This window comes from Oncorhynchus masou, chromosome 32 (genome assembly GCF_036934945.1).
Source record: "Oncorhynchus masou masou isolate Uvic2021 chromosome 32, UVic_Omas_1.1, whole genome shotgun sequence".
In the NCBI taxonomy this organism is placed as follows: domain Eukaryota; kingdom Metazoa; phylum Chordata; class Actinopteri; order Salmoniformes; family Salmonidae; genus Oncorhynchus; species Oncorhynchus masou.
The window spans coordinates 28,653,371-28,669,077 of NC_088243.1; the positions used below are offsets into that span (position 1 = coordinate 28,653,371).

The following is a 15,707-nucleotide window of genomic DNA, read 5'->3' on the forward strand; positions in this document are numbered from 1 at the left end:
TCCATTGACAAATGATTTATGGGCTTGCTCAAACGGAGTTTGACGAATACAACTAGACTGCATGACAGATTGAATATGTACTACTGTACTGCAATGTCATTGGGACCACTGTCAGCCCTCTGATTTCTCAGTGAGGTATGATATACTAACTACACCAGGACGGGTCAGAATCCGTAACATTGTAGGCCTATTTTTGTTTTTCAAACACTTTTTTTCTGGTTACCAAGTAGTTCTCCGCTATAATGCCATGTTAAATGAATTTCATAAAACCAAATAAGCCTTTGATATTCAGTTTTAATAAGGTTGAAATATTATGCGGCCAAACATTTAATATGCCATGCAAAATGTCAACATATAACATTCTAAATTACTTATAAACATATACAGTTCCATAAACCTTTATTCATTTTCTCACATTTGCTCCATTTAATATAAATTTAACAGCTCCAGAGGCCAGATATCCCCATTTTAGAAACATCATAAATCATGACAAAACATGTCAGACAGTCCAAGACTGGGTCAACATAGTTAAACTACACTACAATTATTTTAGAACATAGTGCTCTTTGAAGCAGAATAGCTACTGTGTATGGAGTTCCATTACATGCGGGTCTACCTTTTTCATCAATGCATTTATTCCACTCTGGTTTTCACGCTCTCTTCCTCTACCTCTTCAATTTCCTCCCAGACGTCTACGTTTCCATCCCTAAATCAGACATGTCGGTTAGAAAATGTCTATATTGTAAATGCATCAAAGTTTTGCTTGACTGCAGTATTTGTCTTCTCTTCACTAAATACTTTACAACAGTCTCACAGTATTATGTAATGCGACATTGCATATAGAACTATAACACATGGCGTCCGTGGATTTCCAGCTGCAGTGGTATTCCTATTGGCATTAGATATTGTATGACTAAAACTAATTGTTAGTTGGAAGACACTGCGACACAAACTTGTTGTCATTGTAGGTACCTTTTCTCCATGTCACTCTCAACACTTTGGTCATCAACATCGTCGTTGTTATCCAATATGAAGACGGGTGCCGTTCCAAACTCTTCTCCCTTTGTTTTGACAAACTGCTCATTCAAACCAGCTTCCCTCAGCTTGTCTCTGTATAGACGCTCCACGTCAGCCTTGGCGTTTTTCTAGAGCAATTCCATCAAAGGCCAGGGAATAGACAAGGTGCACAACAGTAAATAATACAACAGTTGACCGCTTAAAGGCTCTTCTCAAGTGTTTGAAAATCCAGAAAATGAGTTTCCAGGTCAATGCAGGCCCATAGTTTACCTGGGACACCTGTTCAAACAGGTAAGGACGGACAGTTACTCTGGCCTTTATATCCTGTAGCTCCTTCTTATACTCTCTCGTCCTTTGTTGGTCGGCCTCCCTACATGTACAGAGCCACATAAACATGAATTCAACATGAAGTACAGATCAACAACTCTTTAATCCGTCTGTTCTTTTCAGTTTTCATCTGAGGAATTTCCCAGTACTCACCGGTGCTGTTTCAGCTTCTCCTGATACACCTCTTTCAGGCTGCTATGAGGGTCCATGACCTTGGCGCGGACAGCCACTGTCTTCTTCATGGCCTGAGACCTCTTCCTATGTCTCCGCATCCACTCTGCACTCTCCTGCTCCTTGCTCTCTTTCTGCTCCACAGACTTTCTGATGGACCAGGGAGAGGACAGGACAGAGATGAGTATGACTATGTCCTGTATCTTTACTTATTGAGACAGACACACCTGATACTGAAGTTCACAGTTTCCCTTTACCTAATGGCCATACAGCGTTTCCTTGCTGCATCTGTGATGTAGGTGGGAAGCGTATCTGTGGACAGTGATGTTAAGCCTCCAAAGGAATTGCTTCTCTTCAAAACGGCACTGACTATGGGTTCCTGAGGACAAAAATAACACAAGTCCTGTGTGGCTCAGTCGGTAGAGCATGGCGCTTGCAACGCCAAGCGTCGTGGGTTCGATTCCCGCTGGGGCCACCCATATGTAAAAGTAGTGGCCCCAGCCGACTTGTAAGTCGCTTTGGACAAAAGCGTCTGCTAAATGGGATATATTATTATTTATTATTATAAACAAAACATTTCCAAAGATACAAAGAGAAATTTCATTTCAAGTTCTATTTGCAGAGTTCTACAGTAAGCTCACCTGTTCTTTTTCAGAGCTGCTTCTGCTTGGTCTTGAAGGCAGAGTTGACGTCCGCAGGTGGAAGGGCTGACACTTGGTAACATTTTTCCTCTCTGCCCTCTTCAGTGATTCCCTCTGAAAGGCCTTGTGCAGCCTGTCAAAATCAGGGACCTGGGAGTTGGTCTTTGGCTGGAAGGTTGGCTTCTGATCCAGGAAGGCCAGAACCTCCTTTTTAGTCCGTTGGGCGGTGCGAGGCTCTGGGTTCTCAGTATGAGTTTGGTTCTCTATAGGTGCTGTGGACTTCCTCAAAGTCTCCTGGGCCCTCAGCTGGATGCGTACCTTCCTGCGCAACTCCTCCTCTACAGAGCATACAGAATTTAATGAGAAAAAAATAAGATTTAGGGAGGATTATAATACTTTTATAATACAATTTACTGCACCTAAGCAAGATCTTTGGAGATATATTATTTAGGCAACACACCTTTTAAATGCTCAGAGACAGCATGGTCTTTGATTGCTTTCGGTACTGGTTTCCTGACATTGGTGGCTTTTTGAGACTGTGCCACCGTGCTTATCATTTGCATCAGCTTCTCTCTCTTCTTCTCATCTCTCTCCAGGAAGCTGAAGGGCTTCTGCATGGAGAGCAGGAAGTCCCTCCTCTGTTCATGGCCTTCCTTCCTCTCTTTCTGCCGCACCTGCGTCATCTCATCATAGAGGGGCAAAAACACATGGCCAGGCACAGGAACAGCACGAAACTTCCTCTGACATTCCGCCTCCTCTTTCTCCTCTTTGCTTAGTTGGAGCTGCTCTGTTTCTGTTGGGCCTTGGTGCTGAAGATGTTGTGGTCCTTTGTGTGAAACAGTTGTGGCAGAAGCCCAGGCTGCAGAGGATGTGAAAAACCTCCCTGGCTGTCTGAGCTGTGGGGATTTCCTCGAGGTAGACCTCATACCTGACATCAGTTCAGACATGGAACTGGATTTCCTTGGTCCCCTACATTTGAGATTGTTTTATTTAACATAGAACAATAGGATATTTGAGACTTACAAAACAAATATATTGTGATAACTTATTTGCATCATTGGGTGACTTGACATACCTGGCCTGAGAGCTGAAAAAATCGTCCAGTTGTCTGTCAGCACTAGACTTCCTGTCAAAGCCTGCTGACAGCATAGAGTTCTGCTGGATCCTTTTCTCAAGGCCCTCTCTCTGTCTCCTCTCTGTCTCCTGCAGCTGCTGCGTGTGGGCCTCCTTCATCTCCTGCAGTTGGTGCTGGAGCAGCAGCTCTGAACTCAGGCCATCCTCCAGGAAAGCCTGCAGGTCAGCCATGTTCCTCTGCTCTTGCATCCTAGCAGCAGTGTGTCCTCCTGAACCCAACATTCACCAAACAGCTATGGAAACAAGGAAAAGGGGAAGACATTTTTATATTCCAAAAACACCTCTTCCAAAAACACCTCCCACAGTGAGATAAACCCTTGTTTAGATCAGACATTTTAATTTACACAGAACTGTGTCCCACATTTGACCAATTAATGATAATTAATATCATGAAAAGTTATGCAAAACTCCAGCAGCACATGATGTGAGCCTACGCAAGGGTTGCCCTAGCAACCAAACTGCTTCTCCAAAACATTGCCAGAGAAGTCATATTATATGTCTACGTTAACATAGTAGGCTACATGCTAAACTGTTTTAGGGCAGAAAATGTGTATTGTTACACAATGCATAACTACAATACATATTGAGATGACCATTTTGGAATATTGTAAAATAGAAAATATAACCTGATGCTCGTGCACTTTAGAACTACAGCATACTTATTCCAGTGGATTATTATAATTATTATCCATTGTTGTCCATCTCTTCTTGCTTCTCTGCTTCACAACAAAGACTGTCATGTATCGACATCATATATTGACTGTTACAAAGTAATAACTTCGAATCACTGGATGATGTTTCGCTACTTGTTGTCAAAGCTAAGATATTTGACTCCACCCCCTGGAACATTCTAATGTTTGATTGGCTGAAGTAAACGCTTGCTGTATCTCGATCTATACCTCAGTCATCTCGATTGGGCACTTCATGTTGACACATTTGTAACACATGTTTTTATTCAAGAAGCGCCTTAACTATTCCTTCTACATTGTCCTCCTGAATAAAACGGAATTATGTTTAAATATCAATAGCACCAAAGTGCGGACAACTTGTGAAGTGAAACTAGTGCGGTTCCTTTTTCTGATTGGTTGAGCACTACAGGAAGTTCTTGCCTCTTACGTATGTCAAAATATACAACATGGCTGCATTATAGAATGGACACAGCTGCGATTAGTAGGACATATTCAAGGGGAAACATTTCGTTCTGATTCTAAACAATACAGTTGGAGTTTTTTTAAGGGTTAGACGAGTACCACGTCGTTACGTTGTTTTAAAGATGCATAGTCTCACTAAAACGGCACTGTCTTTCAATGGAATCGGGCGGCGGTGTGTTGCTCTGAACCGTTTTTCAGAAACAAGAATCATTTGCAGAGGACTCACGTGCACAGCAGAACACGGGGAACATGAAAATGAGCTCTATGATGTCATTATATCTGGAGGAGGGATGGTTGGGACCGCTATGGCTTGTTCTTTAGGTGAGTCGAGGTGATCTGATGCTGTCCAGTCAAACTGCCCCTATTTGCCCCCCATCTAAAGGAGGAGGAGCCGTCATTCCGCTGCTGGATGCAAATTTTCAGACTTCATCCTCACAACTAAGTTGCAGTTGTGGCTTTGCTGCTGATTTACACCATACAGCATTTGCCTTAGTTCTGTGTTGCTAAACAAGTAAGGTATAATTAAGACAAACATGCAGAGGAACGTTAATTTCTTGTTCTCATGGCACCACTAGTGATGCCAAAATGTAGGCTATATCAATGCTACTCCCACCACAACTTTTAATCTGTCTGTTTATCATTTTGGACGGAGCATCAATCAATTTCATGCATCCTCGTTATTGTTGACAGGCTTGGATCCAAACTTGGAGGGGAAGAAGATTCTTTTGCTTGAAGCAGGCAACAAGAAAGTGATGGACAAGGTCCCAGACGCCTACAGTACAAGAGTCAGCTCCATCAGCCCGGGCTCTGCCACCCTCCTCAGTGGTACACAACCATATTACGAAACACTATTATCATGTTCCCTGAGGAAGTAATCTCTCTAATGGCATTAGAATCTCTGTTTTCCATTGACCAGCCAATAGCATCAGAAAAATTTAGGGAACCTCCCTACAAACAGATACACATGGCTGCAATAGTATGAGCTTCATAAAGTACAGTAGGAGTGAAGAGTTGTGTGTAGATCGTTTGGTAGTTGTTGTCTATTATTTGTCAGGGTTGGTTTATCCGTTTGAAAAGAACAGTACATCTTGTCCAATGACAAAAGAGCTCATGTTTAAGTGGCCAGCTTCCTGTCTGATTAAGCCTATTTGTGGTGTGGCTCAGTATAAAAGGTTGTCAGGAAGTAGGTTAGTGATCAGGCCCAGCTTGTCTAGTCACATGCTTAGCAGGGATCATATCTGGCCTCTAGTCTACATCAATCATTGATAGAATCCTCTCAACTATTATTCATGTCTCCTTGGGTTTTACTTGACACCCTGATGATGTGCTGCATGTCAATAAGGAAGTGAAGGAAGTGATTTGGATACCCATGGCTATGTCAAGCCCAGTTAAATTGACTTGGATGTATACTGAACAAAAATGTAAATGCAACATGCAACCATTTCCAAGATTTTACTGAGTTACAGTTCATATAAGGAAATCAGTCAGTTGAAATAAATTCATTAGGCCCTAATCTATGGATTTCACATGACTGAGAATACATACACTACATGGTCTAAAGTATGTGGACAGTTGCTGGTCTAACATCTAATTACAAAATCATGGGCATTAATATGGAGTTTGTCCCCGTTTTGCAGCTATAACATCTCCCACTCTTCTGGGAAGGCTTTCCACTAGATGTTGAAACATTCCTGCTGGGATTTTCTTCCATTCAGCAAAACTGATGTTGGGCGATTAGGCCTGGCTCGCAGTCTGCGTTCCAATTCATCCCAAAGGTGTTCGATGGGGTGGGGGTCAGGGCACTGCAGGCCAGTCAAGTTCTTCCACACCGATCTCAACAAACCATTTATGTATAGACCTCGCTTTGTGCACGGGGGCATTATCATGCTGAAACAGGAAAGGGCCTTCCACAAAGTTGGAAGCACATAATTGTCTAGAATGTATTTGAATGCTGTTGCATTAAGATTTCCCTTCACTGGAACTAAAGAGCCTAGACCGAACCATGAAAAACGGCCCTAGACAATTTTTCCTCCACCATCAAACTTTACAGTTGGCACTATGCATTGGGGCAAGTAGCGTTCTCCTGGCATCTGACAAATCTGGGATTGACGGTCGGACTCCTAGATGTTGAAGCGTGATTCATCACGCCAGAGAACACGTTTCCACTGCTCCATAGTCCAATGGTGGCGAGCTTTACACCACTCCAGCCAATGCTTGGCATTGGACACTGTGATCTTAGACTTGTGTGCGGCTGCTCTGCCATGGAAACCCATTTCATGATGCTCCCTAGGAACAGTTCTTGTGCTGTTTGGGAGTTTGGAACTCGGTAGTGAGTTTTGCAACCAAGGACAGCTGTGAGCTTGTGTGGCCTACCACTTCTCGGCTGTGTCATTGTTGATCCTAGACGTTTCCACTTCACAATAACAGCACTAACAGTTGACCAGGGAAGCTAAATTGTATATATCTGTCAGCAACTGGTGTGGCTAAAATAGCAGAATCCACTAATTTGAAGGGGTGTGCACATACTTTAGGCCATGTATGGATTTGTTGGTCACAGATACCTTTTTTTTAAAGGTAGGGGCGTGGATCAGAACCAGTCAGTATCTGGTGTGACCACCATTCGCTTTGTGCAGCGCGACACATTTTTTTTGCATAGTGTTGATCAGGCTGTTGATTGTGGCCTGTGGAATGTTGTTCCACTCCTCTTCAATGGCTGTGCGAAGTTGCTGGATATTGGCGGGAACTGGAACACGTTGTAGTATACATCGATCCAGAGCATCCAAAACAATGGGTGATATGTCTGGTGAGTTTGCAGGTCACTGAAGAACCTGGACATTTACAGCTTCCAGGAATTGTATACAAATATTTGCAACATGGGGCCGTGCATTATCATGCTGAAACATGAGGTGATGGCGGCAGATGAATGGCACGACAATGGGCTTCAGGATCTTGTCACGGTATCTCTGTGCATTCAAATTGCCATCGATAAAATACAATTCCGTTTGTTGCCCGTAGCTTATGCCTGCCTATACAATAACCCAACCGCCGTTGACATCAGAAAACAGCTTGCCCACACGTCACCATGCATGTAATCTGCAGTTGTGAGGCCGGTTGGATGTACTGCCAAATATTCTAAAATGACATTGGAGGTGGCTTATGGTAGAGAAATTAACATTAAATTCTCTGGCAACAGCGCTGGTGGACATTCCTTCAGTTAGCATGCCAATTGCAAGCTGCCTCAACTTGAGATGTCTGGCATTGTGTTCAGTGACACAACTGCACATTTTAGAGTTGCCTTTTATTGTCCCCAGCACAAGATGTACCTGTGTAATGATCATGCTGTTTAATCAGCTTCACCTGTCAGGTGGATGGATTATCTTGACAAAGAAGAAATACTCATGAACAGGGATGTAGACAAATTTGTGCTCAACTTTTGAGAGAAATAAGCTTTTCTGCATATGGAACATTTCAGGGATCTTTTACTTCAGTTGATGAAACATGGGACCAACACTTTACATGTTGTATTTATATTTTTGTTGACTTCGCCCACTTGAGTTCTTGTCTCATTTAATCAAACTCCTCTAACAAGTAATTATGGGGCTTTTATGCCTCATACATAACATCCCTAGATTTGCTAGGTCTTGTATTCTATTAAAATGTTGTGTGCCTTTCAGGTGTTGGTGCATGGGATCACATTATGAACATGAGATGTAAGCCCTATCAGAAGATGCAGGTCAGTTCTTGGGAACTCCAAGCCCTCCAAGTTGTTTTTTTTATTGAGAAGCCCATTTAGGTCGTTAGTTATACTGCTATATACTTACTCTCATTCTCCATGCATCAGTAACTTGTTTGGATATAAAGTTTTTTAGGAAAATTGTATCTCCCCTGCCATTTAACCTCTACTCAATCATGTACTTTACAATGCCATTTCCCTCGACCATGTAATTGTTAACAAAGAAAAAGCAACCCCAATGGTGGTTTAAAACATGCATTTTGTTCATTCCTCTGCCCAATTTATACGTCCTCAGAGGCCATGCAAATGCCAGGGTGCCTCAAACCCCAAAGGACAGGAGGTCAATTTAAAACGATGATCAAAGCTCCCTGGCTTAGTGAAATGTTTTTTTTTCCCCTCTGGCCGCAATGGCAGAGTATTTATTTATTTAATTAGGATCATATTTAATAGGAAAAATACATCTATTTGGCATCTTCAACTAGGCGTTCATTCCCTGTGTGTACTAATTATAAAGATGAATGTGACAAGCAGGAGTCAGAAGATGGAAGATGACAGGATGTGTGGATGTCAGTAGCAAAGTGACCGTGTTTTACAGCTGTGGGCGCAGGCTGAGTCCCTTCTTTAAGATGTGGTCAGTTTATACCAAAGAAAAAAACACAGGGTTTCTCTCATGGCCAAGGATGTCATCATAAAATGTAATATGGTGATTATGGTGATATACCTCTTCCATAATTCCTTTACTGCTCTGCCCCCCCCCCAAAAAAAACTTCATTCTCTATCCTAAATAGTTAACTACTGGCTGAAGAAGGAAAAATAACCGGAATATTAGTAGGCCATTTCCAATGGTCTCTCTCCTGTCTGGGTGTTAAGGTGGAAAGATAAGCAGGTTTTAAAGCTCCCATTTGGGGATTACTCCTAGCAAAGAGGACAATAAGTACATAGCAACACATTCCTTATCAACAGAAGTATATTTTTCTCCAACATAAAAAACTCCTTGGAATTTGCAGTTTGGTTTCATTAAATCTTTCAAGCAGCCACCACTTGTCACAAGTTGGAAACCCACCACCATTAGTGTTTTTTTTGTAGGGTAAAACCCACTACATTATGGCATGTTGGGGGGGGGTAGTTTAGCTGTGTTACTTCTGAATGATAAGGTCTGAGAGAGAGTCCTACATAAGCATAACCACTTCCCTGCGTCACATGAAAAGTTTTTTCATTTACCATCTTAGAAATTATGTGCCTCAATTATGTGTTTTATTTTGACACTCAACTTTTTGGGGATACAGTAACCAATATTTACCCACTCGGTAATGTTAACAAAAGTGTTCTGTCGGGCCAAAAATATTGCCATACATCCACATCAGAAATGGCATTTCATAGTGCATCAGTAAGCTCCCTAAGTCAACCATAGAACTAGAAGGGTGTTGTTGATCTTAGTTTGGTAATTTAAGTAGTGGCTGCCAAGCTCTGGCTGCAGCTGAACAAATTTTATGTGTTCAGTTCAATTAGGCTGTGGCTCTTTGGCCGGCTTAATATAGGGAATGGGGATGCATTTAAGGATAGAGTTCTTGACCACAGGGATAATTGATTTCCCATTTAGGTTTGGGATGCCTGCTCGGATGCCCTGATTACATTTGATAAGGAGAACCTGCAGGACGAGATGGCATACATTGTGGAGAACAACATCATTGTGGCAGCTCTGACGAAGCAGCTGGAGAATCTCTCTGGTAAGAAAAGCAGCGCCACACACAGTCCAGTTGCATTGATGATTTTTCCATGAAACCCTCACTATGCACAAGTAGTGATGTGACTCTTCTTAGAAGAGATCTTGAGTTCATTGACGGACAGTGTCCGTTTTTAAAGACCAGTGCAGCTCTTGGACACATCCATGTTTTTCCTGCTATTTCAATCATGTTCCATATTTCCTGTGTGCCAGTTAGTGCACTCCATAGACCGGATGCCATGTAAAGGCACGTGCAGTTGTCCAATGACCTATTTCACATTGGCATGTGCTCCCACGCCATTAAGGATGCTGAAGTGCTGACGATGTGCTGTATTGTTGTTGAAATTAGGCCGACTTTTTGAAGGTTCAGAAATGAAACCTTAGCACTGCCTTGCGTCCGACTGTAAAACAGCATATTTATAAATGGACTACTACATTTTGCACTAAACAGATGTGTGGTTGCAGGCAGCAGGTTTTCCTTAAAGGCATCATGTTGGTCCTCTACTTCATTTTTTTTCCTTTGGCCATGATGTTTCTCTGCTTCTGAGGCAGTACATGAAAAGCGTGCACTAAGTTCGCTAGTTTGGTAGTTACTCTGCTCTCCAGTCACTGCAGGCCAATATTTGTCGCTCGTGTTCAGGAACCATTAGTCAATCTGCAGACGGGAAACTCTCCAAATGGGCAACGCCAAGTGTAATTCCAGATACTTTTATGTTTGGGATGACCGACTACCGATAATTCAAAGAAAGTGGGAGTTTTGGTGTAATCCCAGCATGCTGGCAGCAAGCGGAAAGTGTGGAATGGTCTGCTTGTAGATAAACACTATTAATCAATACTATGCGGCAAGCCAAGACCATTTAAGAAGATTGTCAATGTGAGCTTCGGCATCTGTTGCCTGCCAGAGAGGCAAACCAGTGGTATTTTACAAGGTGGTTTGTAGATCCTCCACTGCCTTAGTCACTTACAGCCAAACCTTACTCTATTTTTTCCTAATTTTTAAATTTTTATTTTTATTTTTACCTTTATTTTAACTAGGCAAGTCAGTTAAGAACAAATTCTTATTTTCAATGACGGCCTAGGAACAGTGGGTTAACTGCCTGCTCAGGGGCAGAATGACAGATTTGTACCTTGTCAGCTCAGGGATTCGAACTTGCAACCTTTTGGTTACTTGTCCAACGCTCTAACCACTAGGATACCCTGCCACCCCAGGTGGAGGAAAGAAGTAGCAAAGTCTTTTTAAAATGTATTTAAAATTTAATTTATTTTACCTCCTTTTTTCCCCAATTTCGTGGTATCCAATTGTTAGTAGCTACTATCTTGTCTTATCGCTACAACTCCCGTACGGGCTCGGGAGAGACGAAGGTTGAAAGTCATGCGTCCTCCGATACACAACCCAACCAAGCCGCACTGCTTCTTAACACAGTGCGCATCCAACCCGGAAGCCAGCCTCACCAATGTGTCGGAGGAAACACTGTGCACCTGGCAACCTTGGTTGGCACGCACTGCGCCCGGCCCACCACAGGAGTCGCTGGTGCGCGATGAGACAGGGATATCCCTACCGGCCAAGCCCTCCCTAACGCGGACGACGCTATGCCAATTGTGCGTCGCCCCACGGACCTCCCGGTCGCGGCCGGTTACGACAGAGCCTGGGCGCGAACCCAGAGTCTCTGGTGTACAAGTAGCAAAGTCTTGATTAGTGTGACCAATTGTGATGAAAAATACTTACTGGCCCCTTCCTTGTTTAGTGAAAATGATTCTCTGTGGTGAACCCAAAATCCCCTTGTTTAGTGAAAATGATTCTCTGTGGTGAACCCAAAATCCCCTTGTTTAGTGAAAATGATTCTCTGTGGTGAACCCAAAATCCCATTGGCTCTGCTTTAGACCATTTCCTTTCTCTGTGTTTGGTCTGTCAGATCAGGTGAGGGTCCAGTACAAATCCAAGGTGGTGAAATACACCTGGCCCAAGTCCCACCAGGTAGCTGACACCATCCCCTGGGTTCAGGTCACCCTGGCCAACGGACAGACTCTTCAAACCAAACTACTGGTCAGTCCATCCTGAGTAGTAACTATTTTATTTATTTATTTATTTATTTGCCTTTGACCATAATGCTCTAGGATGTAACCGCTGTGATTGGCTGTTTTGCAGATTGGAGCAGATGGGCCAAATTCGATGGTAAGGAAGGAGGCGGGGATACCCACGGTCAAGTGGAATTACGACCAATCAGCTGTTGTGGCTGTCCTGCATCTGTCTGAGGTGAGATTTACATCTTACGACCTGTCTATTTCATCAAGACACATGGAGGCCATACTAATTGTTATCATGTGTTTCTATAGCCAACAGAGAACAATGTTGCCTGGCAGAGGTTCCTTCCAACAGGCCCCATAGCAATGTTACCAGTAAGTGTGTATCATAGGTTCAAAGTGCAGCTGAGCTCTTTGCTTTTTTCTGTCCCTTAATCTTAACTAATATCCCCTTCTTTCTTGTGGCTGTAGTTGTCGGACACAGAGAGCTCTCTGGTGTGGTCAACCAGCCACCGCCATGCAGAGGAGCTACTGCAGCTGGATGAGGAGAGCTTCGTGGACTCCATCAACACTGCCTTTGTGAGTCCCGGACTGAACCCACCGAATCAGATAACAATTAGGAACAAGTGCCTTTATACAGCAGAGAAAGAAATGGATTTCTGATACATTTGTATGCGTTTTGAATAGTACATTTTATGAACGGAAATCCTCTTGTTACCAACATGCTGCAAGTGCACCAATGAACCGGTTAGCCAATGGGTGCACTTGTCACTGTTTTCTGTTTACTCTACATCATACATGTAGACAATACCAACGTTTTGCAAGCATGAAGTCGCTTTCCCAAGCCTGCTATTTTTACTGGTCCTGCCGATGGGGTCACCACGGTTGTCATGCTTGGTTTCAGGCCTGGTTTGCTAATTAAACCTGTGGTCTGCCAGTTGGTCATTACTGCATGGAATGTTTTTTAAACTAAGCTAATTCAACAGCAGTCCTGACCAGCCTCTTCTTTTAATTAGCAAGGGTCCTGTAACGCTGCCAAACCATTTTGTTAGTGAGGAAAAGTACACTCACTCTGCATTTCTGCTCTAGTTTGTTTCTTTAACTCCTCTCTCTCTGTCTACCACGCCCCTCTATCTCTCCTGTACCCCTGTCTCTTCCTTTACCTGCTGTTTCTACCTCTCTCTCTTTCGCTCTTCCTCTCTCCCTCCATCTCTACCTCTCTCTCTTTCGCTCTTCCTCTCTCCCTCCATCTCTACCTCTCTCTTTCGCTCTTCCTCTCTCTCTGTGTCGTCTCTTTCTGCCAGTGGAGTAATGAGAACCACAGTGAGCTGGTGGAGACTGCTGGCTCTCTGTTCCGCACTGCCCTGTCAGTCCTCATGCCGTCTGCAGGCTCGGCACGCCAGCTACCGCCCAGCGTGGCCGGGATCGGCCCAAAGAGTCGGGTCATGTTTCCTCTGGGCATGGGCCATGCGTCAGAGTACATCAGGCACCGGGTGGCACTCATCGGGTAAATCCCGACTCACCCCTGGGGATACAACCATTATTGAACTTCACATCGGTTTGCTTTAGAAAACTGTGACTATTGATATTTGACCTGGCATTTTGTAAATGTAAGGATTATATGTCCTTATTCTATGAAGGTATAACAGGATAATATAAAAAAAATAATAGATACTTATCAACTGCAAAAAAAAAATGAAAGGTTAATGCCTCTATCCAATTATTTCTGTCTATTTGAAGGGAATGCTTGCTTTGATCCTACCCTGTAGATGAGGTGACTAGATTTACACGGCAGGGGTCTTTATTTTTCTTTGCAGCGATGCAGCACACCGCGTTCACCCTCTAGCTGGCCAGGGAGCCAACCTGGGCTTTGGGGATGTGGCCTGCCTCACTCAGCTCCTGAGCCAGGCGGCCTTTAACGGGAAGGATCTGGGTTAGTGACTACCCTAAACAGACACCAAACACAGTAGCCGTAGCCAGTGGTTTCTCAGAAGCTCTTTTCCACAGCCCAGGCTGGGACGCTTGCTGTTGATCTTGATTATAAAAAGAACAGTCTTTCTTCCAAAGTTTATTTGATGTTTTTTTTATATAGTTCTTGGCAGAAAGGACAGTTCACAGAAATAGAAATCCTGTTATGTGAATATTTGTATTTGTTCTGAATAGCTCCAATGCAGAAAACGCATTAACAATGGACACAGGTCCAGAAACTCTTTTCTCCATGATTTATTAACCCCTGGTGTTTTGCTCGGCCTGTGTTGTGTTGTGCAGGGGCCATGCAGCACCTGTTGGAATATGAGACAGAGCGCCAGCGACACAACCTGCCCATGATGGCTGCCATCGACCTGATGAAACGACTGTACTCTACTAACGCTGCCCCCATGGTTGTCTTACGCACCTTCGGTCTGCAGGCCACCAATGCACTGCCAGCCATGAAAGTTAGTATGCTGTCTCCTCTTTAACCCCGCCTTTCTCGAATGTCATGTCCCTTGTCAAAGTGAACCCACAACACTTGTTCAAGTAGAAGCCATCTCTTCTTCCATTCCCAAGGTTTGGCCACATGTCAGAAGTAAGCCCCACCTTGGCTTCGTTCATGACCCCACCCGATCCTGAACTTTTTTCTGATTACATGTCTTTTTACTTCAGCTCTGCCTATAATTTACATGGTTGTCAACTTACTACTACGGCAGCTTAGTTTAGCCCCAAATGTAGTGTTACAGAAAGTGTGTGGGTGGGGTGCAGTGCTGGCCCCGGGGCTGTGTTACAGTGGTGTTGGCTTGTGTTTTCACACCCCTTTTATTACAGACCGCTGATGTGAAATGGCTTTATTCCCTACTAAGTGATTCAGACCAAAGCAACCGTAAATGGTTGTAAAGGCATTTCTCTCTGGAGACCCAAAGTTATGCTTGACATTTTTCCATATTAAATGTTGAGTTTACAGATCTCGTATACAGAGGTTTGTAGTGCCACTTTTTACACAGATGGGAAAGATGCTAGTCATTGTTTTTGGTAGAACTTGCTAGTGCTATACGTGGCTGTTGGATTCCTGTATTTGTGGAGAGGTATGGATGAATTGACAAAATGGATGTTTAGATTTGAGTTCATGTTCTTTCTCTCCAGGCTCAGATCATGGCGTTTGCAAGCAAGTGACACATACACTGGTCCTGCCGTTTAGGTTTGATGGTACGCCAATGACTTTGTGAATGGAATGTAAAAGTGTAAATTAATAAAGTTATTTTATGCTCTGTTATTCCTGCGCGTCTTTCTTTGTGTGAAGATGATTTTGGGGTTTTCCAAGCATTTCCGGGGCAGCAGGTAGCCTAGTGGTTAGAGTGTGGAGGCAGCAGGTAGCCTGGTGGTTAGAGTGTGGAGGCGGCAGGTAGCCTAGTGGTTAGAGTGTGGAGGCGGCAGGTAGCCTAGTGGTTAGTGTGGAGGCGGCAGGTAGCCTAGTGGTTAGAGTGTGGAGGCGGCAGGTAGCCTAGTGGTTAGAGTGTGGAGGCGGCAGGTAGCCTAGTGGTTAGTGTGGAGGCGGCAGGTAGCCTAGTGGTTAGTGTGTGGAGGTAGCCTAGTGGTTAGAGTGGGGAGGCGGCAGGTAGCCTAGTGGTTAGAGTGGGGAGGCGGCAGGTAGCCTAGTGGTTAGAGTGGGGAGGCGGCAGGTAGCCTAGTGGTTAGAGTGTGGAGGCGGCAGGTAGCCTAGTGGTTAGTGTGGAGGCGGCAGGTAGCCTAGTGGTTAGATTTTTACAATGATTTTACTTTTAACTAGGCATGTCAGTTAAGAACAAGTTCTTATT

General features: G+C 43.8%; 2 protein-coding genes across 4 annotated transcripts; one reads left to right on the plus strand and one right to left on the minus strand.

The window, feature by feature from the left end:
* Positions 1 to 274: 274 nt before the first annotated feature.
* fam161b (FAM161 centrosomal protein B) lies at positions 275 to 4,757 on the minus strand. Of its 3 annotated transcripts, none has more exons than XM_064953786.1 (9): positions 4,668 to 4,757; positions 3,232 to 3,523; positions 2,617 to 3,125; positions 2,157 to 2,494; positions 1,773 to 1,894; positions 1,498 to 1,665; positions 1,288 to 1,387; positions 973 to 1,145; positions 275 to 706 (listed from the first exon to the last, which is right to left on the minus strand). In XM_064953786.1, the coding sequence occupies exons 2-9, from the start codon at positions 3,510 to 3,512 to the stop codon at positions 634 to 636; spliced, it is 1,764 nt and encodes a 587-aa protein (XP_064809858.1). In that variant the 5' UTR covers positions 3,513 to 3,523; positions 4,668 to 4,757; the 3' UTR covers positions 275 to 633. The 3 variants fall into 3 exon arrangements, with proteins under 3 accessions (XP_064809858.1, XP_064809859.1, XP_064809857.1); XM_064953787.1 differs by lacking the exon at positions 4,668 to 4,757 and adding an exon at positions 3,950 to 4,284; XM_064953785.1 differs by lacking the exon at positions 4,668 to 4,757 and adding an exon at positions 3,917 to 4,283.
* coq6 (coenzyme Q6 monooxygenase) lies at positions 4,391 to 15,166 on the plus strand. The gene is made up of 12 exons (XM_064953788.1): positions 4,391 to 4,762; positions 5,132 to 5,266; positions 8,116 to 8,174; positions 9,775 to 9,901; positions 11,811 to 11,941; positions 12,044 to 12,151; positions 12,232 to 12,294; positions 12,391 to 12,498; positions 13,224 to 13,426; positions 13,737 to 13,852; positions 14,188 to 14,354; positions 15,037 to 15,166. The coding sequence occupies exons 1-12, from the start codon at positions 4,564 to 4,566 to the stop codon at positions 15,064 to 15,066; spliced, it is 1,446 nt and encodes a 481-aa protein (XP_064809860.1). The 5' UTR covers positions 4,391 to 4,563; the 3' UTR covers positions 15,067 to 15,166.
* Positions 15,167 to 15,707: the final 541 nt, after the last annotated feature.

Bases quoted from the DNA above. Each gene is read 5' to 3' on its own strand.
- fam161b (XM_064953786.1), bottom strand. From the start codon at position 3,512: ATGTTGGGTTCAGGAGGACACACTGCTGCTAGGATGCAAGAGCAGAGG. The intron at 1,895-2,156 runs GTGAGCTTACTG...TTTTGTCCTCAG, and splicing joins GCAGCTCTGAAAAAGAACAG to GAACCCATAGTCAGTGCCGT. The intron at 707-972 runs GTACCTACAATG...TGTCTGATTTAG, and splicing joins GAGAGTGACATGGAGAAAAG to GGATGGAAACGTAGACGTCT.
- coq6 (XM_064953788.1), top strand. From the start codon at position 4,564: ATGCATAGTCTCACTAAAACGGCACTGTCTTTCAATGGAATCGGGCGG. The intron at 8,175-9,774 runs GTCAGTTCTTGG...TTTCCCATTTAG, and splicing joins AGCCCTATCAGAAGATGCAG to GTTTGGGATGCCTGCTCGGA. The intron at 12,295-12,390 runs GTAAGTGTGTAT...TTGTGGCTGTAG, and splicing joins GCCCCATAGCAATGTTACCA to TTGTCGGACACAGAGAGCTC.